The 25,797-nt window shown below is 40.1% G+C and overlaps 1 protein-coding gene across 1 annotated transcript in view; it reads right to left on the bottom strand.

Annotated features, from left to right (window-relative positions):
- Window positions 1-1,626: 1,626 nt before the first annotated feature.
- Window positions 1,627-25,797, bottom strand: part of ADAMTS19 (ADAM metallopeptidase with thrombospondin type 1 motif 19) — a 286,395-nt gene continuing 262,224 nt past the window's right edge. The window contains exons 22-23 of the mRNA XM_038403950.2: window positions 6,429-6,606; window positions 1,627-2,862 (exon numbers count right to left, since the gene is read on the bottom strand). Of these exons, the coding sequence (XP_038259878.1) occupies window positions 2,711-2,862; window positions 6,429-6,606 (330 nt within the window). The 3' untranslated portion in view covers window positions 1,627-2,710. The remainder of the gene's footprint in view (window positions 2,863-6,428; window positions 6,607-25,797) is intronic.

The raw sequence follows: 25,797 nt of genomic DNA, 5'->3' as shown, positions 1-25,797 counted from the left end.
CTATAGAATGGAATATATGGCTAGATTACAGTTTGTGACATTCATGAAGTTATTGATTTAGTTTAATAGTTGTACAGTGCTATGTTGCTCTATTTACCATGGTGACTTCAGCAAGTGTGGTGATTAGTGCTGTTAAATGCTTGGATAGATAGGCCCCATTCCATCTTTCAGGAGCACATAAATCCTCTGCAGTATCTCCCAGTCACAGGTTTTTCCAGGTTGCTGAGATGTGGATGTCGACATTGGTTAGGGTTGTTTTTGTTGTTTTTTTTTAAAAACCTCTAATTTGCTACTCTCCATTAAATATTTAATTTACTTTTCTTTTTACAGGGAATTTTTATGCATAGAAATGACCCAAAGGACACTGCTTCTGTAGTGCTCACTGCGGATGAAAGTGAATAGAAATGCTCCTCCAGGGTAAGTGACATGCAATTAAATTCCAGGAGTACTTCACCTGTCAGACAGGTGGAATAAGTGGTAATTGTTGTACTTTTGGCCAGGGCTGTGCTTTACAGTGTACATTGGGAGTGAAATTCCCTCCTGCACAGAAGGCTAGTACAACCTCTATGCAATACTTAAGTCCCACTTAATTGATATTTAAATCAGTCAAAATAGGGTTTAAATGAAATTTAATAGCATACAGGCCTTTTGATGGACCCTCTGAATAGGAGTCCAACTGAACCCTTATTGTCCAACTGAACTTGGATAGTTGACATAGGTTGAAGTGTTATTCATCATCTTGGAAGGAAAACTCATTACTAGAGAGAGACTGTTTGAAGAACTGAGTAAATTCTGCTGTGACTATCTACTGCTGGAAGAGTACAACTACCTCACTGAGCACATCTGGAAAGTACTTCCAGCTATTAGTCAGATCAGTATGCTCTCCGGGGTGGCAGTGCTGTGCAAGGCAACAACGCATTTCGAGATCATCATACCTGTGCTCACAAACCCAGTGCATTCTTAAAAAAAACTTCTCCCTCTTTTTCTAATAAAATGGCACATTGATCTGTATTGTTTCTTTGAATTATAGCGAAGTGCTTAAATAAAATGCAGCAAAAAATATTCATTACTTCATTTTAAATTCATCCAGAGAAGGAAATATGACGCATTTACACTACGCGTACATATGACTTCCAAGTTGCAGACTGCACGTTCAGCTAATAATCAAGTATTACAGCCACTGAGGAAACAAAAGCTGTAGCTAAAGTTGCAGGTAAACTTAGATGATAATCCCCAATTTCACGCATTATATGTAGAAAATATTCTCATTTGCCTCTGAAACTTTGCATCCTTGGTGCCAGCCCAAAGGTAATTTTTTTTGTGCATCCCTGACTGCCTAAGGGTAGCAGTTCCAACCCTCCTATGCCAGACATATTTCTCCTAAAGACAGTTTGCAAAGGGGTCTTCAGGAGACAACCTATAGCTGTCTTCCTCTCTCCTGAGCTGCGGGACTTCTCCCCCTCAGATTCAGAGCTTTTAGAGCCCCTTTATGCTGCTCAGTCTTATGGACTTGTAGTATATAGGCAGGGGTGGGGATGATGACATAAGCTCTATTTAAAATTTAAAAAAGGGAAACAAACAGAGCAATAATTCAGATGCACAAAACAGGAAAAACAAATCAAGAAAGAGGTTTTACTTTTTTATTGAAAATGTAAAAATCATGTGAATCATGTACAATATTTTCTCATAAGGAAAATTTTAGTTGTTTCATAATGTTTCACAAAATTGTAAAACTTTTTTTTGTATAAAGACTTTCATAAAACAAAGATGAAATGAAAGCAGTATCACAAAGCTATCTTCTAAGTCATCATCAAAGAACTGGAAAATGTTTAACAGATTACGCATACAAATGGCAGGAAAAAGGACTCTTCCATCTGTAGAACTGCAAAGAGGACAGACAAAGGCATAAAGAGGCATGGGTCTTTTGCTGAAAACATTTAAAATCAAGTGACATGTTAAAACAGTACAGACGTGGTTTCATAGGATGTTACAAATTCTAGAATTTGTGTTTCTCTAAACTACCTCAAACAGTGCAACAGTGAGTGATTCAGTGTAAATCTCTACAGTGTTTCATTGATTCAATACTTGTGTTCAAGTATGTGTTCATGAGCACGATCAAAATCCCTAGTTCGCTATTTTGATTTTTTTTGTTCATCATAGGTTATATGTTACAGTAGATTCTCTCCTACAGTATGTCTCTAAACCAAAGAGAAACTGATTTCACAATACATTCTGTAATAACCTGTTCAACAATGTTAGCTTAGGCACCTCAACATCTGTTGCAAAATAAACAAGGTCATTCTGACTCTGAATGCCAAAAAATTAAAATAAAAAAAATTGGCTTTATTTCCAAATACAGCAAAACTATTCAGCTAAATTAAAATAAATTCAAGATAACATGAGGGCTTTTTTGGCAACAGAGAGATGACCCTACTGAACATAAACATTTAAAATACTATTTTTTAAAAAAATTCTGATATATGTATCCAAAATTGTTCATATAAAAATTATGAAAACCTCAGAGAATAAAACACAAAGGCTGTCTAACCAAAACAATAAAGCATGTCTGGCAGGCAAAAATAAATTAAATTTGATTAAATTATATGTAATCTGATAATATTTGGTCTGAAGAAGCACGCGTGTGTGTCTGTGTGTGTGTGTATAAATAATGAGATTGCAAAGAGCTGAGAGCCTGCCAGCCTGACAGAGGTCAACTCTTTTGTTGCATTTTTTGCGCATAAAAGTCCCTGCATGTGTCACAGCAACGTTGATACCATCTCATGTCCTGACAGAGGTTCTTCTCTCGTATCACTCTGCAGTATACAGGCCACTGGTCTCCTAGGCACTTGAATGTTAAAGCAGCTGTGAAACAAACAAACAAAAAACACAGCTATATATCTAAAAAAGAAAAGGAGTACTTGTGGCACCTTAGAAACTAACAAATTTATTAGAGCATAAGCTTTCGTGAGCTACAGCTCACTGCATCCGATGAAGTGAGCTGTAGCTCACGAAAGCTTATGCGCTAATAAATTTGTTAGTCTCTAAGGTGCCACAAGTACTCCTTTTCTTTTTGCGAATACAGACTAACACGGCTGCTACACTGAAAACTATATATCTATACATTCGAATAGTTCATTTGATACCTAAGGCAGAGTATAACATTCATTCATTCTATTATTACCTATTACTAAATTTGTTAGTAAAGATTCAGGTAGCAGAGGTGTTCTTAAGGGTGTTTAAGGACTTCTGACACAACCAACCGCCCTGCTAATGACTCCATTGGGTCAGGAACCAAGAAGTGGACTGGGTGAGAGCAAAGGCAGGAGTAACTGATAAGGAAGTGGCCAGCAGGCATGGAAAGAGGGCGCTGGTGTACTTTGGAGGGAGGCAGCATTGAGGAAAGGAAGCTGGGAGAGCACTGGGGCTCTGTTGGTCGGAAGGAATGGGTAGGGTGAAGCTCATTTATTTTTCAACAGAGGAAAAAATCCTATCTTTGTGACATGCTGCCAATATTTTAACAACTAGAATTTTTGAGGGCCAGCTAAGTAGACCCGACAGTTTCCCTTTCACGAATGCCATACACTTATAAGACGGCACAATTTCAAGCTAATAGTTGCAAAAGTGTAAATAAAGCAAATACCTTTTATCAAGAAAAAATGGCCACTGAAATACATTAGTATTGACTATCCACAGAGAGAGAGAGAGAGAGAGAGATTGATTGAGATTTCAGGAATAGGACGGTATACTCGGCCAGACATGATCATATCATATCTTCATTACTGCAGTCTCCTCCTCTCTGGCTTGGACAGTTGCAACCTTGCCCCCTCAAGTCCATTCAAAATGATGTTGCTAAAATTATTTTCCTGCTCATCACTCTGATCATATCATCCTCTTTGAGTCCCCCCCTTCTCTACTCTGTCAAACACAAGCTTCTCTTCTTTAAGACCTTTCATGGCTTAGCCCCACCCTACCTAGCTTTTCCATTAACACATTATGGCGCTGACTACTGCCTTCACTCTGCCAATGTTTCCACCATTCAAAATGATTCTATCTCAAAAACCTTTGCACTTACTCCCTCACAACTGTGTATGCATGCCTCATCAATATCTAAAAAGCCGCTAACTCATTCTCCTTAAAAATCCCTCCTTAAGACTCATTGCTCCGTGATGCGTACACAACTCTGTCAGCTGATAATGATCAGGCAGGTAGTGAGCTCTGACTACTGCTTACCATACAAAACATGCTCAAAGCACTGTTGACTCACCCACACTCCCTCCTCTGCTGTTTATTCAGTCCACCTGTTTCATCCAGAATGTTGTAACCAAGACTGTAAGCTCTATGGGGCAGGACCTGACCTTTTACCTCACATCTGTATAGTGCCTAACATAATGAGACCCTGATCCCTAATTGGAGCCTGTAGTGGGAAGGCCACTTACTGAGCACAACCTCAAAGTCAGGGGTCACTTTGCAGGCCCTCCCACCCCTCAGGGTCCTAGAGCCCAGTCTGCAGCCCAAGACCAGAAATCTACACAGCTAGGGGGGTTTCTTTGTTGTGTAGACATACCCACAGAGCTCTTGCTCTATCCCTGTCTACTCCATCTTTCTGACTGGAGCCCTGGCCCTGGCCCTGGCCCTGGCCCTAGTCCTGGCTTTGTTCTGTTAGCCACACCCTGCAGTTTCTGCTGATATTTATGAGGAATTCCCTGATCCAACCCAGGTGTGCCTCTTTAGTAATGAGAGTTGGCCAGCCTCAGCCCTCCAGCCCTTAAGGGGCAAGCCACCCTGTTACAGGGCCTCCAAACACTATTAAAATACAAATATATAAATTAAATGTGCAAATAACATTAGAATAGAAAAACAGTTAGCGGGGCATTATAGATGGACCTAGTCCAAAAACCCACTAAATTAGGTATTTCTTGAGATATCAAGGTTAGGCTCAAATTAGATAAGATCTATGTAGCTTTCCTTTCATGGGGGAGTGGAGGGGGAAAGTGGAGAATAGAATCCAGAACAGATGTCAAAAGCTATATCTGAAGAAGCCTCTATGCATCTGGTGGAATGGGCCCTGACTCCTATTGGATAAGGTCGACTTTGAGATTACAAGCATCAGTGCTACATCTATCTACTCAGAGAACTCAGCCTTACGGGCCTCACTCCCTCCCTTTGGTCCTTCAAATAAAGTAAATAAATTTCAAATCAGCCTGAAATTTCTATGTTGTGTATTTATGTAAAGTAGAACTTTGTGCCCTGTCTCACATCTGAGGCAGGGAGATGCCTCTGTCTCACTGGATGGAAAATGTGCTCTGATGCTGGTGGAAGTCCATTGGGCAATTGTGCACAAAGAGAGAAAACACGAAGGACACTTTTGTCCTTATGAAATACTATATAAAGAGGTCTGTAAGCCTCAGCTGTCATTTCAGTCATCCAGCAAGCTGAGACATGGCTACTACACAAAATGTTATAAGGGTTTCAACTTCAAAGGGGAACATCCTTCATTAACTCAAAGGGAGGATTACAGACAGTTTGTGACATTAGATTTGCTTTCCATTCAGGAATAATCTATTTGACAGGAGGGTTTATCCTAACAAGGGCTTGGAAAAAATCAGGAAAAGGTGTCCTATAGCAGATCTTTGAATATATCCCAATCATGCTCAAGGCTCAGACTGACATTCTAAGGAGCTGATGGCAAGAACCTCATGAAAACTCCACTAGGGATTTTACCTGGAGGATAATTGGTAGGATTAACAGATCTCTCTCTATACCATTAATAGAATTTCTTCAAGACTCTCTAATAGGAAACAGAATTTGAGAAACTTCTGGATTTTAAAAGGGTCCCAATGAGTTTGTCTGATCCCTTTATGTTGAAGTTTTAATCTCTGATGTTTACACAATCATGGACAGATGTAGTGTTCTGGGTGAAAGATTGGCAGAAGGAACCATTTATACAAGCTCCAAGTGGCCTTCTTGGTCCTTTAAGGACCATGAGAATGTTGTTTGGAAAACTTTGCTGAACTAAACTTTATATATTTTCTCAACTCTATAAAAATGTGTGGTGCAATTAACCAGAAAAATAACCAGTTTGAAATAAATTTCTAACACCAATATAAAGACATTTACATTTTGATGTTTAGTAACAATAAGAAGATGGAATACCACATCATGTCCCCTTCATGGATACCAGTGTGCTTTACAAACATTTATGAATTAAGTTTCATAAAACCCCTGCAAACTATTTTTATCTGCAATTTACATATGGGGAAACTAAGCCACAGAGATGTTAAAATGACATGCCTAAAGTGACACATAATTCTACAAGAAATATAAAGATAGGATCTGGATCTCCTTAATCACAAGACCATCATTTTCCTTCATAAGGAAAGACAGAAAAAAGATAACTTCTGCCCTGTCTTTTTTTTTTTTCAGCTTACCTAACCTGGGTGATGTGATTGTGTTTACATTAATTTTCTCATTGCAGGGTTGAAGATGGCAGGGTCTGTATGCTGCAGGCTTTTCTGAGGAAAAACATTCATTGCCATGCCTTCCTGTGATCTTGTGCATGCATTGGATTACTCGAGACTGCATTCCTTTGCCACAGGTAATGGAACACTATAACAGATGGAAGAAAGGCATGTGTCAGAATTCTGTTTTTTCCTGTAAAAACTTGGAGTGAAATCCTGACCCACTTGAAGTCAATAGAAGTTTTGACCTCAGCGGGGCTAGGATTTCAGGCAGATTCATAGTTTCATAAATTAAAATTGATTTAAAACAAGCAAACTAGAAAATATGGTTGTGTCTAATACTTAGGGCAGCAATTCCCAGTTTATGGATTATAGCTCTTCCCCTGCCCCAAAAAAAATCTATAAAACCTTGCAAGTGTTGGGCATTGGTTCCATCTACCTGTTACAATCAGCAACGCACACATCTTGAATCACCAGTGGTGAAAAAGCAAAGCAAAGGAAGCCTCTGAGCTCCAAGGCCTGCTCTCCCATCCCTATTTCTGAATTTACCCTCAGGAGGCAACAAAAAGAGGATGGGAGGAGCAACAGAATATGCTCACAGAAACTGGAGAAAAGGAGTAGTGGACGATGAAAAGCCTGCCATATTCCCAACCCCATTGCTAAATTGCTCCCCTCACTGAGCAGAGTGAATGCCGATTCTTTTTAAGTCTGTTTCTCTTCATGTTTTCTTCAAGGACCCATCAACCTGATCTGCTTCTTCTCAGCTCCTGTAAGGATTAAGGCACTCCAATAGATTTTTTTATTCCCTCCCACACCCAAGGGATCCAAAGGGAAAGTGTGAAGAAGAACAGAGAAAAGAGAAAAGGGGAGAGAAATAGATAGAGGAGAGAAGGTTTTGTGGGAAGATGCTGAGGACAAAGGGAGAGATTCAGAAGGGAAGGAGAGACCTAGAACAGCAGTAACAAGAAAATAAGAATGAAAAATGGAACTCAAACCCCACTAAAATACACAGAAAAAGAGAAGAGAAACAGAAGAAGCTGGGTCAGGGAGAAAGAATAGGCAAACAACAGGAGAGATGTGGCAACCATATATATGGCATAAACTCACAATCAGAGGGGACTCCAACCCAAAAAGAGAGGGAATCAAGGACTTAAGAGCTCCATCCACACTAAATGTAGCATGCCTTTTCATGTGCATAATCCTGCAACAGGCCATAAGGAAGTTCTCACATCTACTGAGACAAATCTCCATGGGTATAATATGGAACCTATGGAAGTGGTGCCAATAGAACATAGCCATGGCTGTAGATAGGCAACTTATATACTCTTCAAGTGGTACTTGTACTCTAGGAAGTCATTCCTTTGTGCCAAGATATATAACAGTAAAGCAAATATCACAGGTACTCTTCATGAAGGTAATTTCATGTTAGCAACCTATACTATGCTGTAAAATTGTACACTCACTATGTAAATGAGTTATAGTTATAGACTGTAAGAGCAGAAAGGACCATCAGATCATCTAGTCTGACCTCCTGTATATCACAGGCCACCAACCAATTAAGTAACAAACCTTTGGGTCCTAATCAAGACTGGGTAATGGTTGAAAGTAGGACAAACACAACCACAGCAAAGAGAGCCTGAACAGTTGTTCTCTCTGCAATGCCCAACAGAACCATGTAATACATTGAGTCTGATTAAAAACAAGAATAGATGACTTCTAGCACAGCTAGGCAGCAGACAGACATTCTTCAGCACAATGGAGTGTGACTATTATGATCCCAGACCTGAACATATCCTTTAGCAACGTGCTGGCCAGATCAAGTAAAAATCATGTGATACAGCACAGACTTTTCATGCTGATGGGCTGTGGAACTGTTAATTTGCCATCTCATGGATGTCCCTGATTGATCATGCTCGACTGAGTTAGCCTGACATTATATTAGCGTAGACCACTTTCTACATTTGGGAAGAAATAGATGTGACAGCTGGTGGTGGAGTGGGGGGAGCTTTGCCAAAACACTTATCTTAAATTCCATAGGAAGCATGGAGAAAACATTTCATGCTTTAGAATCAAGATTAGGCTCCATGGCAGCTAAACAGTGATATAGCTGTAATCTTATCAAAATGACATGATGCATGCAAGTACATTACACTACACAATCAAACTTGCACGGAGAACTGACTGTGCAGTCAGAAACCAATCAGCCTTGCCATCTTACTGTTGCCAAGGTGAATGGTGTCAGAAAAAATAGTATAGTAACAGTAGCTTTCTTTTTCCATAAAAAATGATTGTGAAATAAAATCTTGGAAGGCAAACTAGGGCAGTGCCCCACAGATGCACATGAAATCTAATCTGAACTTGTGAAACATACCCTTCCTCCTTTGCTGACTTTATGTTCACAGAATCTCATGAGACATATGTACATTAATTATCTAGTCACATGCTATTGTTTTAAGTGTAATTTCATAGCAAAATGACATAGTGTTGCCATTTGTTCCCTCTCTGATAGATCTAGATCCTGAAGTATATTTCATTCATTATTTGCAGTTATTTACTTTATTAAATATTTTGCAACAGAAAATCACTTGATATCACTATGGATGTAGAAGCCGTCTACACCAACATTCCACACAAAGATGGACTACAAGCCGTCAGGAACAGTATCCCCGATAACGTCACTGCAAACCTGGTGGCTGAACTTTGTGACTTTGTCCTCACCCATAATTATTTCACATCTGGGGACAATGTATACCTTGAAATCAGTGGCACTGCTATGGATACCCGCATGGCCCCACAGTATGCCAACATTTTTATGGCGGACTTAGAACAACGCTTCCTCAGCTCTCGTCCCCTAATGTCCCTACTCTACTTGCACTACATTGATGACATCTTCATCATCTGGACCCACGGAAAAGAAGCCCTTGAGGAATTCCACCAGGATTTCAAGAATTTCCATCCCTCCATCAACCTCAGCCTGGACCAGTCCACATGAGATCCATTTCCTGGACACTACGGTACTAGTAAGTGATGGTCACATAAACACCACTCTATACTGGAAACCTATTGACCGCTATGCCTACCTACATGCCTCCAACTTTCATTCAGACCACACCACATGACCCATTTTCTATATCCAAGCTCTACGATACAACCACATTTACTCCAACCCTTCAGACACAGACAAACACCTACAAGACCTCTATCAAGCACTCTTACAACTACAATACCCATCTGCTGAAGTGAAGAAACAGATTGACAGAGCCAGAAGAGTACCTAGAAGTTACCTACTACAAGACAGGCCCAACAAAGAAAATATCAGAACGCCACTAGCCATCACCTTCAGCCCCCAACTAAAACCTCTCCAACACATCATCAAGGATCTACAACCTATCCTGAAGGATGACCCATTGATCTCACAGATGTTGGGAGACAGACCAGTCCTGGCTTACAGACAGCCCCCTAACCTGAAGCAAATACTCACCAGCAACCATACACCACACAACAAAAACACTAACCCAGGAACCTATCCTTGCAACAAAGCCCGTTGCCAACTGTGTCCACATATCTATTCAGGGGACACCATCATAGGGCCTAATCACATCAGCCACACTATCAGAGGCTCGTTCACCTGCGCATCTACCAATGTGATATATGCCATCATGTGCCAGCAATGCCCCTCTGCCATGTACATTGGCCAAACTGGACAGTCTCTACGTAAAAGAATAAATGGACACAAATCAGACGTCAAGAATTATAACATTCAAAAACCAGTCGGAGAACACTTCAATCTCTTTAGTCACTTGATTACAGACCTAAAAGTGGCAATTCTTCAATAAAAAAAACTTCAAAAACAGACTCCAACTAGAGACTGCTGAATTGGAATTAATTTGCAAACTGGACACAATTAACTTAGGCTTGAATAAAGACTGGGAGTGGATGTGTCATTACACAAAGTAAAACTATTTCCCCTTATTTCCCCTCCTACTGTTCTTGTAAAGTGCTGGAAATGGCCCACCTTGATTATCACTACAAAAGGTCCCCCCCTCACCTGCTGATAATAGCTCACCTTACCTGATCACTCTCATTACAGTGTGTATGGTAATACCCATTGTTTCATGTTCTCTGTGTATATAAGTCTCCCCACTGTATTTTCCACTGAATGCATCCGATGAAGTAAGCTGTAGCTCATGAAAGCTTATGCTCAAATAAATTTGTTAGTCTCTAAGGTGCCACAAGTACTCCTTTTCTTTTTATGTTTCTCTTGTAAATGGATGCCAGGGGCTCTAGTACTTTGTGTTAAGGTAGATAAAAGACACACATGGCCTGTACAACATTTTTATTTAAATCTTAATTTCTTGAACAAGTTACTGTATGGTTCAGATACCATATTTAACATGCCCTGAAATTTGTCTCCTAACTAGAGATGGACTCAAACCAATCCCCTGGATCTATCAACTCCAGTTTTTGGAGCAGAAATCCAAACTTGGTGGCTTGAGCTCAACTGTACTGATGATGCACCTGACATTGCCTTGCACTTTTTGCAGTCATGTACAGGCACAAAAACTGAGTGGACAGCAGTACTATTCTGATTTGGTACACTAGGCACAGCTGTAAATTGCTTCACAAGATGCAAGGCAGTGGAAAATCAGACACAACAAATCTAGATATGACGTATATATACTTTATTGAAACATCATTCAAGTTAGCAACATAGCATAGTTCTCTATTTCTGAAGGCCTGTTTGCTATGATAAAGAAGGTACAATAGTACTGTGAAAAATGAGGGAAATATGTGGATTTTGTGTTTTGTTTTATAAATAGCATTTGCAGCTATGTGATATTAACTTGCCTGTCTGAGTTGAGATAAATCAAAAGAGGGTGTAAGGGGCAAGCCCAGAGGAAACAACAAAAAATGGCAAAGATAAGATAATATAGAGAGTACAAAGAGTCCTTAAGGGAAAGAACAGGGAAGCTTATTAACTAGGGAATGTACCCCTATGTGGCCTCAGCTGGGCTAGCAAAATTTATTCTCCCAAATCCAAACCTAGGATCACAGATGACAGTAAAAACTTAAAGATGCCAGTCTATGGAAGAGGCAGGGATGAATGGGCTGTTAATAGTGGGTGATCGATCTATTGGGGATAGATGCAATAAATTGATCCCCAAACGCGCTCCCCATCAACTCCAGAACTCCAGCTCGCGAGAAGGGGACTCGCCGCCGTCCTCACGGCCAGGTAAGTTGACCTAACATAAGCCGACTTCAGCTACGCTATTCGCGTAGCTGAAGTTGTGTATCTTAGGTTGACCCCCCCACCAGTGTAGACCAAGGCTAACAGAGTAAAACACAGAGAGCACGCTGCAGCAGTGCAGGTTATTTCCCACCCAAAAGATGACAGTAAATGTATGAATGGGACTTCAAAGCTTTGAAGAAGAGATTAAGGGGAGATATGAATATAGACCTTTTATTTTGTTTACCCTTTGCTTTCCCTGCTATGTACCTGTGGATGAATAAATAATTATTTGTTTTGAAGGAGCTATTTTTGAGTTACTCAATCAGCCACTGTCACAAGCTGCTAGAAGAAAAGGCCTTACAGGTGCTATCACCATTGGGCCTGTCCTGTAAACATAGTTAGGAAGTAGAAGGCTGCCACCCAGAGATCCAATTCCAGAGTGGCTGAACCTCAGGTTTCCACTAGGGCTGTCAATTAATTCACGTGATTAACTCAAAAATATTAATCATGATTAAAAAAATTAACTGTGATTAATTACAGTTTTAATCAATAGACTATGAATTGAAATTTATTAAATATTTTGGATGCTTTTCTACATTTTCAAATATATTGATTTCAATTACAAACACAGAATACAAAGTGTACTGTGCTTACTTTATATAATTTTTATTACAAATATTTGCACTGTAAAATGATAAACAAAAGAAATAGTATTTTTCAATTCACCTCATACACTATCGTAATGCAGTCTCTTTATCATGAAAGTTCAACTTACAAATGGAGATTTTTTTTTTTAACGTAACTGCACTCAAAAACAAAACAATGTAAAACTTTAGAGCCTACAAGTCCAGGCTACTTCTTGTTCAGCCAATCCTAAAACAACCAAGTTTGTTTACATTTATGGGAGGTAATGCTGCCGGCTTCTTATTTACTATGTCACCTGAAAGTGAGAACAGGGGTTCACACTTTTGTAGCCAGCATTGCAAGGTATTTAAATGCCAGATATGGTAAACATTTGTATACCAGTCACCATTGCAGAGGACATGCTTCCATGCTGATGACGCTCGTTAAATTAAATTTGTGACGGAACTCTTTGGGGGAGAATTGTATGTCTCCTGTTCTGTTTTACCCACATTCTGCCATATATTTCATGTTATAGCAGTCTCAAGAGCAGTCATCATCAAGAAGATGATCACCCAACTCATCTTTGTATAAGAACACTTTCACTGCAGATTTGACAAAATGCAAAGAAGGTAACAATGTAATATTTCTAAAAATAGCTACTGCACTCAACACAAGATTTAAGAATCTGAAGTGCCTTCCAAAATCTGAGAGGGACTAGGTGTGGTTCATGCTTTCAGAAGTCTTAAAAGAGCAACACTCCAATGCGGAAACTACAGAACCTGAACCACCAAAAAAGAAAATCAACCTTATGCTTGTGGCATCTGACTCAGATGACGAAAATGAACATGTGTCAATCCCCACACTACTTTGGATCATTATCGAGCAGAATCTGTCATCAGCATGGATGTATGTCCTCTGGAATGGTGACTGAAGCATGAAGGGACATATGAATCTTTAGGGCATTTGGCAGGTAAATAACTTGTGAAGCTGGTTATAATGGTGCCACGTGAACACCTGTTCTCACTTTCAGGTGACACTGAAAACAAGAAGTGGGCAGCATTATCTCCTGCAAATGTAAACAAACTTGTTTGTCTGAGCAATTGGCTGAACAAGAAGTAGGACTGAATGGATTGTAGGCTCTAAAGTTTCACTTTGTTTTGGTTTTGAGTGCAGTTATGTAACAAAAAAAATCTACATAAAAGTTGCACTTTTACGATAAAGAGATTGCATGACAGTACTTGTATGAGGTGAATTGAAAAATAGTATTTCCTTTATTTATCATTTTGAATGCAGGGGTTTTTTTTACATAATTCTACATTTGTAAATTCAGCTTTCATGACAAAGAGATTGCACTATAGTACTTGCAATGGGAGAATTGAAAAATATTATTTCTTTTGTCTTCTACAGTGCAAATATTTGTAATAAAAATAAACAAACTGAGTACTGTATACTTTGTATCTGTGTTGTAATTGAAATCAATATATTTGAAAATGTAGAAAACATCCAAAATATTTAAATAAATGTTATTCTATTATTGTTTAACAGCGCAATTAACGGAAGGGAGTTCTGAATCTTAACTTTCACTTTCCCGTATGACAGTGGTACCTCTGTGTTTTGGCTGCAGGTGTTGCACCCTTGAGGTATTCCCGCCATACCCAGGAATGCCTGAGCCAGATGAGAAAGAAGAGAACTCAGTGTGACATGTTTAGCAAGCTCCTGTAAGCTAGTTCTACATCAGACCTTGAACAGAGGGCCTGGAGGATTAGTTCTGCAAACCGTATGAAAAAAGAAGGCAGACAGGAGAAAGGCCCAAGAGTCTGAGAGGGAGATACGGGGATAGGGGAGAAGCAGTAGATCTTCACGTTAGTAAGGATTTTGTTACAATCTCGCATGACCTTCTCATAAACAAACTAGGAAAATGCAACCTAGATGGAGCTACTATAAAGGTGGATGCAAAACTGATTGGAAAACTGTTCCCAGAAAGTAGTTATCAGTGGTTCACAGTCATGCTGGAAGGGCATAACAAGTGAAGTCAGTTCTGGGTCCGGTTCTGTTCAATATCTTCATCAATGATTTAGATAGTGGCATCGAGAGTATGCTTATAAAGTTTGCAGACGAGACCACGCTTGGAGGGGTTGTGAGTGCTTTGGAGGTTAGGATTAAAATTATTTAATTAAAGAAGATCCTACTTATGACTATCAATATCTTCCATGCTAATTTGTTAGGCAATGAATTTAATCAGAAAATCTATGCAGTCAAAATCACTTATGAAATAATTAAACTAATTATTCATAAAACGGCCCTACTCCTACCAATTCCTTAGTAAAGTGTGGAGATTCAGCAGGTGTCCTCTGTAAAACCTAATTTAATTTCACCCTACTCTTCATTACTATGTACTGGGGAATGCTCTCTCACAAATTTTTTTTCCGCCAAAAAAGAATGTCACACTTGCACGCACTGTAGTTCATTTTTGTGGTGTTCTAGTTATTTCTTACTTCTGACTGTTCAGGTGACCTACATTTTGAGGCCATGTAGCTGATTAGCAAAAATTCCCGTAGGATAACTGTGTTTGTAGGTTTAGACTAAATGTTCTAATATGCAGCCAGAATTTTTTTATGTGGATGTTAATCTGGCAGTTTTGGATACAGTCCTAAAGGTACTGTAAAACCATTCAAGCTGCAAGTCATGTAAAACATTCCTGTTAAAGCCTCTACAAAAAAATCCTGGATAAATATTGTGAAAAGCTATTATTGAAGTTTTTGTGCATGAAAACTACACATTCTATATGAATACTGGCCTACCTTTGAACTTCTTTTAAATATAATTTCAGGGACTGAAATCTAGCCGTTAAATATAACAATCCTTACACTTGGCATGCACAAGGATTACCCGAGATTCCTTCTTTCTGTTCCCTGCCAAAGATATATATTTTGGAGAGAATACATATTCCTATGGCCAACAGCTGAGAAAGGTGCTGTAATGCCTTAGTTGTTTCCAGCTGGCTTCAGTAAGAAGTAGGAATTCCTAAATTAAGGGAAAAATTGTAACTGGCAGTCAGTAACGGTCAAAATGTGTCTCTCAGCCAAAATAATAGGCAATCATTACAGGATCTGATACAATCTACAATAAGAAGCGCCAATATGTGACAATGTTAACAGAATTGACTTGGACAATTTGTCTTCAAGAATAAATAGATTGCTCAAAAAGGCGTTTTACAAGTCTAAGTAACATTTGAACCGGAGAGAGATGTTCTTTTAAGGAAACTCAACGATGAGTTCTGGAAATTACTAGCACAGCATTCCTAATCATTTATGTATAGGTTTGTCAGTTCCAGCATTCAAGCAGTTTCAACCTTTTAATAAAGTGAGTGTGAAACAGCATACTGAAGAATCAAAAACTGATAAAAATGCATAAGGTTTGAAGGTCTGCAATATTTTTTATTCACTTTGTATTTTAATGTAGTTTGGTTTTGAGGGCTGTTATTAGACCACACAGTGTACTTGTTTGTATAAATGGTTTTGTTTAAATGGAGGTTAAAAATATCCACAAAAGTTCATCAAACTATTCAGCTTTTGCTACAGCTGTTTAATGTCCCAAACTATATCTACTTTATTTGTACCAATATTTGTGTATCAGTTAATCACAAGGAAGGGGGAATAATGAATCCAAATACATGATGCAGTCTGAGTTCCTTCATGCCTCAATTGCAGGAAGATCTTTGCCACACTCAATTGTAACAGACCCATCACCTCTGTATCAAGATGCCAAGTTTAGCTATGAAAGTTTAGCTGTAAAATCCCGTTTTGGCCCCTTCCTATTTTTAACCACTTTTACTTGCATTTTTTCATGTTTCCTTTCCCTTTTCTGTACCTTTTTCACTGTATTTCCTGTTTTTCATTAGTGCAAGACAACTGCTGCAGAGAAGTGTCTTCTGTATTGTAGCCAGACTTTGGGCTCCATCTTATCTTGGTAAGTAACACTATAGATGCAGCCTATCATGGAATAACCCTCAGCCCCTGCTTTTGAGAGTTTGAATCTGGGCTCCATCAGTGTTAACATTCCCAAGGAGAAAAGCTGTCTTAGTTGTTTGTGGATAAAAAGTTGGCCTTTAAAACAGACAAGCACTATTCCACTAAGGGCTTTAAATATTAGGACCAGTACTTGGAACTCTCTTTGGTACCCAGTGGAAACCCAGTGGAGAGTATGATATGTTTGTTATGTTTTTCTTGTTCAAGAGCCATGCTGCTGTATTCTGCATAAGCTGGAGCTTCATTGTGTAATGTAACATTATTCAGTCATTATTATTCAGAATTACAGAAATCAGCTAGGAGGTATAGATCTCAGTAGCTAGGATCTCATGTGAAAGGTACTCTCCTGGCAAGATGAAAGTGATAGCTATTCTTGGCATTATTGTTATGTGCAGTATCTAGAAATGAGTTCAATAGGATCCTGAAGCTTTGCACTTTCTTGATAATCAGAGGATGGAAGAGCTCAAAACAGGTGTAAGGTCAATAGCCTTGCTAGTTCATTAACATGTTTCCCTCTTCACACCCAAAACACCTTCATCTTTCTTAGGGAGAAGGGTTAGGGGTTCTTCATTCCCTGGATTCCCTAAAATGAGCCAGGTTAGCAAAACAGGAGAATGCCCCCTCAGTATACTCCCTCCAACCACCATTCTCACCCAAGCCTTTCTTCCTGTAGACCACCTGAGATCTATATGAAAAAAGGAAAGAGGAACAGGGAAACATTCCCCCATTCCCATGGATCTCCTGAGGTATGCCAGGGGGATAATCCCCAAAGAGTCTCTAGAGGCATAAGCAGCTTATTGAGCTCATCCTCTGTGACAGGAAAGTCAAATCAAAGCAGTCAGGGGCCTGCTGTAAGTTAGCCATCTGGCTATTGTTTCCAAAGGGACCACATGTCAGATAGGGATAGCTGATGACCAGTGTATTTTAGCCACTCCCAAACTCCTGAACTGCACTCTGTACCATGCAGTGCAGAGAGGAAAATGTAAGAGCTGGGTATACTACCCATAGGGATTCCTCCATGGATAACTTAACACTGTCTGTCTAAGTAGGACTAAAAGGAGGAGAATGGGGCAGAGGATTTGCCCCACATTATTGACTGTGGTGTCTTGACCTTTTGGACATACTATGTTTAACCCTCATGCTGAAAAGTTTGGACATTACAGCCCTTGGAGGACCTGATGGAACAGAGCTCCTCTCCAGTGGACCACAGGACCTTTAAAAAAAGGGCAAATCCCCCCACAAAAAATAGATATGGTTACAGACATAATACCTTTCAAGAATATTAAGATTTGAGGGAAAAACCCAAACAAACATCAGAATCCCAGGAAGTTTAGAGAAAGTGTTGCACTTCAGTAAGATGCCACAAAGTCCCACCTAAATAACCATTGCAATCTTAACTCCACCCCATACAGCAAACAAATTCATACTGTAAAGAAGCAAGAAAAGGAATCAGAATTCCCTCATACTAAATGGCCTTCAGGAAGTGTATGTAAAATGGTAGTACTGCTACAGGAATAGTAATAAACTTTATTTCTGAATGCACTCCATTGAGATTCACTTTACATCTAAACCAAGATCTTGAGACTGGGAAGCCCTAGAATAAGTTGGTTAGATGGGCCTTGGTTTTTGTAGGCTGGTCATGTCCTAGAGATTTAGGGAGGTTCTGGATGCAAGCCTCCAGGGGTCGCAGGAAGGCAGCCTGGATTGTCTACTTCCTGTCCTTTTCCATCTTTGCAGCTAGAGTATAGATTACCCATCAGGAGTGATCTTATATGGTTTGCCTGTTAAATGTGTTAAATAAAGCTGCAACTACTTTCCTAAAAATTCCAGAAACATCTATCTCCACCCTCATTTGCTTCATGCTATCTGTTAAGTCCAGATGTTGCCAGACAGCACTGAACAAACCCCACAACAGCTAGGCTCCTCCTTTCCTGTAGCAAAGGAAATTGGTAGGACTCAAAGACACCCCACCATTTGTATTTAAAATGGATCAATTAAGTGTAATAGGGGCACACAATTAGTCAATTAAGTTTTACTCGCTCACTCAAAAATCCTAAGGGTGAACCTCGCTTGGGGACAACTCACAGAAGACATCAAAAAAATAGAGTGCATGGGTCAGTGAGACATAGGAGAGAAGGGGACCAATTGCATGTGTTCTCAAGGAGCCCTGAAGTGGGAGACTCAGAGGCAGAGTGCCACAGAGTGACCTCTGGCCATGAGGGGGCGCATGGCAAGCGACTGACCCTGCTGCACTTCCTAAACTACATTTTGTCAAAATTATTTTCTATTCTATTATAGTTTGGACTGGACTTCTTTTAAAAAAATATTTTTGATCTAAATAGAGACTTGTACCTGCTGTTTAACCACACTTTCCCCCTCTCTTCCACTTTGTATTTTGCTTTGTTTGGTAACTATAATACGGTATTTTTTAACAGTCTTCATGCTGGTTCTAATTTCCTATCTTTTCCCTTTAGGCTATTTCTAATTCCCTTCTTTTTTAAAAAAGGCAATTTCTTGAACTTTAATATCACAGTGCTATTCAATTTTATGATGTTTCCCCCTACAAAGATGTCAAAATTAATTATACTGTAGCCTCTGGTCACTTAGTGGCTCACCCACACTTCCTGAAACAACTTGTGTGTTACATTGTACAAGAGTAGCCTTTCTTCTTGTAGGTCTAGAACAAGCTAGTCCAAGAACTAATACAGTATCTTGCATCTCCAATAGTTTTCTTGATATGACCTTCACAGCTTGTATATAGGTAGTTGAAGTAACCCCCTTTAAAAAAATATTAGTATTTTTTTTCTTTTTTTGATATCCCAATTTCTTTCAAAATTCAGACTTCAATCATATTTATATAATTCAAGCATATGCCAATGTAATAATATTATTAAAAATAACTGACCTATTCTAGGTTTCAGAGTAGCAGCCGTGTTAGTCTGTATTCGCAAAAAGAAAAAGAGTACTTGTGGCACCTTAGAGACTAACAAATTTATTTGAGCATAAGCTTTCGATGCAGCCGATGAAGTGAGCTGTAGCTCACGAAAGCTTATGCTCAAATAAATTTGTTAGTCTCTAAGGTGCCACAAGCACTCCTTTTCTTTTTGACCTACATTTTCATGAAAATTGTATTTGTTCTTTGTATGTTTCGTAGTGCTTAGTATTTGTGATGGCACTATGTATTGTGACAAAGCTCTGTCCTTGCCTCCATGGGCCCTGCGTTTCCTGGCAGATTTTGCTAGCCTCAGAGGCTCACTGTGACCCTCCATGTAACCCTTCTTTCTCTAGAGACAAGGGTCACAGTCTACTGAGCCATTTTCATCATAAGCCAGCGAGGGAAGTGAGGAGAAGTTATCCTTCCTTGCACAGTCTGTTGTCTCCCAGTCTCAGTGATTAAACAGGGGACAAAGGTGTGGCGGGGGAAGCCCGAGCCCATCCTCTACTCTGGGCTCAAGCCCAGGGACCCTAATAGTATCAGCTATGATAGCTGACCTTTTAGAAACATGACATGTATAATTCCCTGGGCTACTTCCCCCACAGCAGTCCTCACTTCCTCAAGCTCCACTTCACCCTTACCTCAGGGCCTCCTTCCTTGTGCCTGATATGCTATGTACTACTCAGCCTCTCCAACAGGGCAACTTCTTCCCACAGTTCCTGACATGCACACCCACCTGACTGACTGGGAGGCTCTTAATTAGTTTCAGCCAGCCCCTGATTGGCTTCAGGTGTCCCAATCAACATGAAAGCTGCTCCAGAAGGCAGGGAGAATGCTATTTCACTTAACCTGGTACCAGGGATTTTTTTTTTAGCCTGGAGCTAATATATTTATCTCCCACTACTTTTCTATAGCCATCTGGCCTTGCCCCGTCACAGTATACATTCAAAGTATGCATGATGCCTTCTACCAGAAGTTCCACAATCACACACACCTTTATTTTATTCTTCAACTAGAAACTTCACAACTTTTGCCATTACAAGAAAACTAAGTCTAACATCAATGGAAGGGTCAGAACAGGACTTTAGTTTGAAGTACTTAGGGCATTATATTAAAAGGGCAATTATGTGTTGTGAGGTACTAAAATAAACATTATGTAGATATTTAGTGTTTGAAGAGAAGACAAGATGTCATATTAATGTACAAATGTGGTCACAGTTTAGTATCTACACGTATCTGCAGTGGACCATGAGAAGAAAATTAGCTATGAGGAAGTTAAAACTCATCCCATAAATTAAAGCTACTCAGGGCTACATTTCTTGATGCTTGTTTGAGGTTGATTTTTGGAACAGAAGAATGTGTGTAAATTTCTTGGTATTTTTTTTTTGTTTTGTTTTTTTAAAGAATACTGTGAAGGGATCTACAAACCCAACACAAAACACAGGCAGGCAGGAATTGAGAACCCTTTGTTTTTCCTACAAACAGCAAAACCAGCACTCCTGCCCCGCCAGCTTAGCTGTGAGAAAGGTCATTTATGTAGAGACACACTTCAGCTGCCTCAGCAAACAAGCCCAAGTATAAAGAGGGAGAAACAGAAGAAAGAGGGCAGAAGAACTTGTGATTTCAAGGGAGCAACAAGTCCCTGCCAGACAAGCTAGCACCAGGGTGTCTCTGAGCTGCTTAGATTCCAGGAGTGTAAGAGAAGACGACGGGGTTAAAAACTCTTAGGACGAAGGGCTTTCTTTTGGCCTTATTTATGTTATGTTTACACACTCTGCTTTCTTGTTGATTTCATGTAAGCCACCGTTGCCTGGGTCAAGGAGTGACCCAGGCTGTTCAAACTAGGACTTTGCCCAAGATTGTATTCTTGGCTGCTGACATGTGGTACCAGAAATGGGATTTTTAGTCCCTGAAAGGGCAGAAACAAACAAACAAAAATCGCCATAGAAATGAATCAGCTCCTACGGTGGTTAGCCTATTTGTAAACACAGCAAGAGTTGTGACTACAGCAGCTGTTCAAGCAGATGACTATGCACTAACAGTTACTATAATATATAACTGACCTGCTGACTTTAAAAAGCTGCTCAAATCCCTCAATGTCAGGAGACAAACCTCCCTAGATTCAGGGAATGCCCTTGGCCCTGATGCTTCTCAAGATGATGGCAGATGATGACACAGACTCCTTCCACATAACCTTTGAGAAAGTAGCAACACCATCACAATGGCCTCTAGAGAAATGGGCCATCAGGCTAGCTGTCTTGCTGAAGGGGGGGGGGGAAGGTCAGGCAGCATACCAAGGTCTTGATGGAATGGCTACCCATTCATCTTGCCCAAGACTAAACTGATTAAGCTATATTGGACTGATTAGGCATAACCTACCATCAGCACTTCCAGATGAGAGTACAATCCCAAGGCCAGGCCTCAAATGGTGGCCCAGAAGCTGAAGGGCTTCTGCTGGTACTGATTAAAGCTGGAATCTGGAGAAGACCCCAGGCTGTGGAGCTGATTATCCTCAAGCAAGTCATACAGATCCTCCTACTGGCAGGTTAAGATTGGGTCTGCAGACACCAACTGAAAAAGCTGTAGGAAGCTCGTGGAAGACTCCTTGACTGGTAAAGCTGCTGAGAGGCCAATGGAGAGGAACCATAGACCACTATGAACAGCAAGGAGGAGAAATGTGTGTCCAGGGAGAGAAGGGAATTACATTGGATGAGTCCCAAGAAGGCCTTAGCACATGCCTGGGCATCAGAAAGAGCCCAAAGTCTGTGACCCTCCTAAGGCCCTCCCAGATAACAGATGGATACCCCCAATCATACAACAAGACCTTTGCTAGCCACCTGCCCAAGCACGGGGATACCCTAAATCTTCACAGGAAGAGATCAACCAAAGTAGCGGGCTGTGACAGGATGCAGTTGTCTGTTTCTCCTGTGTCCAACTGGGGCATATGTATATGGAGTATCCATACAAGGAATGTGTTTTTGGTCAATCGCATGGCAGAAAATAGGGCCTGGAGAAGGGGCCCAGGAAAAAACTTATAGTATGGTAAAAGTCAATGACAAGGAAACTCTGGCTCTTGTAGACTCTGGTGGTATCCAGACATTCATCTGAGAACTCGTGGAAGCAGAGTGGTGACCAACAATAGGAGAAATTTGCATCCACAGATATGTTAGACACTATCCAAGCACCACAATGCAACTGAATGTTGTGGGATAGAAGAGCATCTGGAGGTGTGTGTGTCCCCCAAGACCTACCCTTTCTGGTAATATGAGGATGAGATTGGCTATGCTTTCCTGAGCTGCTACTGAAGCTTCCTACAGGTCCTACCCCTGAGGATGCTAGCCTGTGGGATAACATGGGGACTCTTTTTTCTAAATATTTTTCTACTGATTCTGGAACAAGAAATCTTAGCAGGAGAGGGGTATAGAAAGAAAGGAACGACAAGAAGTGAATAAAGCCACTGCAGCCATAGGTGTAGCAGAGCACTCAGACCCAGGAACTAGCCAAATCAGAGAAGAGGACTATGGGAAACATTCTCCACAAGCTTGGTGGGAGACCCCCCCAGGCCATAGTTAAACCCTGAGATGCTGATTGTCTTCTCAGACTTTTGACTGGAATAAAAAACTGACCAGACCTTGGGCCAACTACGTGATCAGATGGCTGTGATTAACGATGAGGAAGTAGAACTCCAGAGGTCATGGCAATATCCACATTTTGCCCTCAAGACAGACCTTTTATACTAGGTAGATCAAGACCAGCAGATGAAGGAGGTTCAAACACAATTTCTGGTGCCTGGAATATATCGCAGCAAACTCCTTCACTTGGTATAATCCATATCCTGTAAAGGTCATTGGGGAAAAGACAAAACTAGGTCCAGAATTTTGGTTCTTTTTTGTGGCCCAGTATCCACAAAGAGACCAAAGATTTCTGTGCCTTCTGCCCTGAATGCCAACTAATAGCTTCCAAAGATATCCCCGGGGCTCCACTAGACATGCCTCAGCATTGCTGTTGCTAATGAGGATGAGAGCTTGAGGTTTCAAGGGAGCAACAACTCGCTGTCAGACTGCCAGAGGAGCCAGCATTAGGCTGTCTCTGAGCTAGGTAAATCCTCCCCCCGGATTACAAGGGAAGAAAATGGGGACAAAAGCTCTGAGGACCAAGGGCTTTCTTTTGGTCTCATTTATGTTATGTTTATAGACTGCCTTTTTGTTGATTTAACTTAAACCACCACTGTCTGTGTCAAGGACCGACCCAGGCTGTTCCAACTCAGACTTATCCTTTGGCCACTGAAAAATACCCTTTTTTGCCTCACATACTCATATCTGACAAAGTTTTGAGGAACCCAGTTTAATTAATGAATACAATGGTTATATAAATTACAAAACTGAATCATGTAACATACTGTATTTTAGCCAAATGAAATACACCTAATTCTGAGATATACTTTGTGTGACAAAAAATTATAGGCCCTAGCTGGTGACATTTTACTGGGTAATTTGTATTGGAACAAATTTGGCTCACTGGGATCATTAGCTAGATTTCTGAGTCTAATACAGCATTAAAACAACAACTATCATATTCCAAAAATATGACAAATAAATAACTAGCAGGATATCTGTACAGAATATAGAAGGACAATTATATTTCAAACTATAGTCAATACAAAATAAAGTTCATCTGATGTTTCTGTCTCTAACACATTCACCTTAAGATAAACCATATTGTAATAAATATCTTTAAATTCTCATAGACTAACTGAAGGGGTTTCTGCTGCTGCTTTACTGCAAGCAAAAGTCTGTGTTGATTATACAGGCATTTCTACTTAGATTAGTAACAGAGTCCAATCACTCCTGTCAATGTCAATTTTAAAAAGTGACAAACTTTAGTAGAGAAAATGGAAGCCAGACTACATAGTTTAAAGTTTCAAGCTATAGTTAGAACTCAGGATGTGGCTCTAGCAGACTGGAAGGGACAGTGTAGGAAATTTGTAAAATTGCCCTGTGATTCAAAATTTATATATATATATATATATATATATATATAAAAAAATGATAATAAACTCATATATACTACTATTTACATGTTGAAACAAAGATACATTTTTAAAGATCTTCTACAGAATATTTTTATAATTTCTCAATTATTTTTCAGTATCCACTCTTATTCTCCTTTTATTAGAGGTGAGTAAAAAATACATAGTACCTTCATCTATCTCAAAACCCCGATTCCTTGCATGATGTTATCATGCACTCACATGGTTTCAGCTGTCATCTTTATGCTGATAACTCAGAAGTTTACCTTTTCACTCCTGCCCTCTTTACCGAGATACTATTCTGTATTTCAGCCTGTCTCCCTTACATGACTGAAGTGAATTCAAACTCCATTGCAAAGATCATCCTTTTTGCCTGTTCGGACCATGTCACCCCTTCTTCGACGTTCTTCACTCGTTATCTCTTTTTCATTAAATCAAGTTCAAACATCTTTTCTAACCTTTACAGATCTGCCTCTTTGTACTTATCTGCTCTCCTTTCCTTTTGCATTGCCCTGGCTCTTGTTCTCCATGACCACCCATTTGCCCACTTCTCCCATAGCTGTCTTTGCACCTTTTTTGATGCTGCCCCCACACACATGCCCTTCCCAAACTGATCTATTGCCATAACCTGTCCTCCTTCAAATCCCTCTTTGATGCCCACTTTCATGAAGCCTAAAAGAAAGAACAGAAAGAGTCAGAGTCACCTGTACTTAAGGGTTTTTTCACTATTTTTTAAAAAAAATATATAAAATGTATACAAAGGGTATATATCTGATTGACTCCTTCTCCGCCACTCTTAGTATGTCACTTGTCATCAGTGGTTCTCAAACTTCATTGCACCGTGACCCTCTTCTGACAACAAAAATTACTACATGACCCCAGGAAGGGGGACCGGTGACTGAGCCTGCCCAAGCCCCACCGCCCTGGGTGGGGGCAAAGCTGAAGTCCAAAGGCTTCTGCCCTGGGTGGGAGGCATGTAACCTTACTCCTGGGTGGTGAGGCTTGGGATTCAGTCCTGGGTGTTAGAGCTTGGGCTTCAGACTTGCTGGGGCCCAGGCTAACACCAGCCTTGGTGACCCCATTAAAATGGAGTCCCGACCCACTTTGAGGTCCTGACCCACAGTTTGAGAACTCCTGTCTTAGATGATAAACCCCTTGGGTCAGAGACTGTCTTCCTGTGTGTTTGTACAGTTTGGAGCACAATGGGTTCCCCATCCAGATTGGAACCTTGAGACTCTCTCACAACAAAAATGCATAACAATAAAACCCTTTCTCCTTACAGATCCAACAGTTTTGATAGACAATACAGAGCTATGGCCAATTGTTACTTTTGGATACTACTTTGTCATTCCTGAAAGCCTCAATTTCACTGAGAAGACTTCTACTAATTATAGAACACAACATGGTAGCTCCCAGGGTGGTTTACTAAAATGAGATTATTGAAATATCCTACTTTTACTGGGATTCTATGCACATATAATATGAAATAGGCA

Source organism: Dermochelys coriacea, chromosome 5 (genome assembly GCF_009764565.3).
Source record: "Dermochelys coriacea isolate rDerCor1 chromosome 5, rDerCor1.pri.v4, whole genome shotgun sequence".
In the NCBI taxonomy this organism is placed as follows: domain Eukaryota; kingdom Metazoa; phylum Chordata; order Testudines; family Dermochelyidae; genus Dermochelys; species Dermochelys coriacea.
Note: the sequence above shows the minus strand (reverse complement) of the source record. Positions and strands in the feature narration are given on the sequence as shown.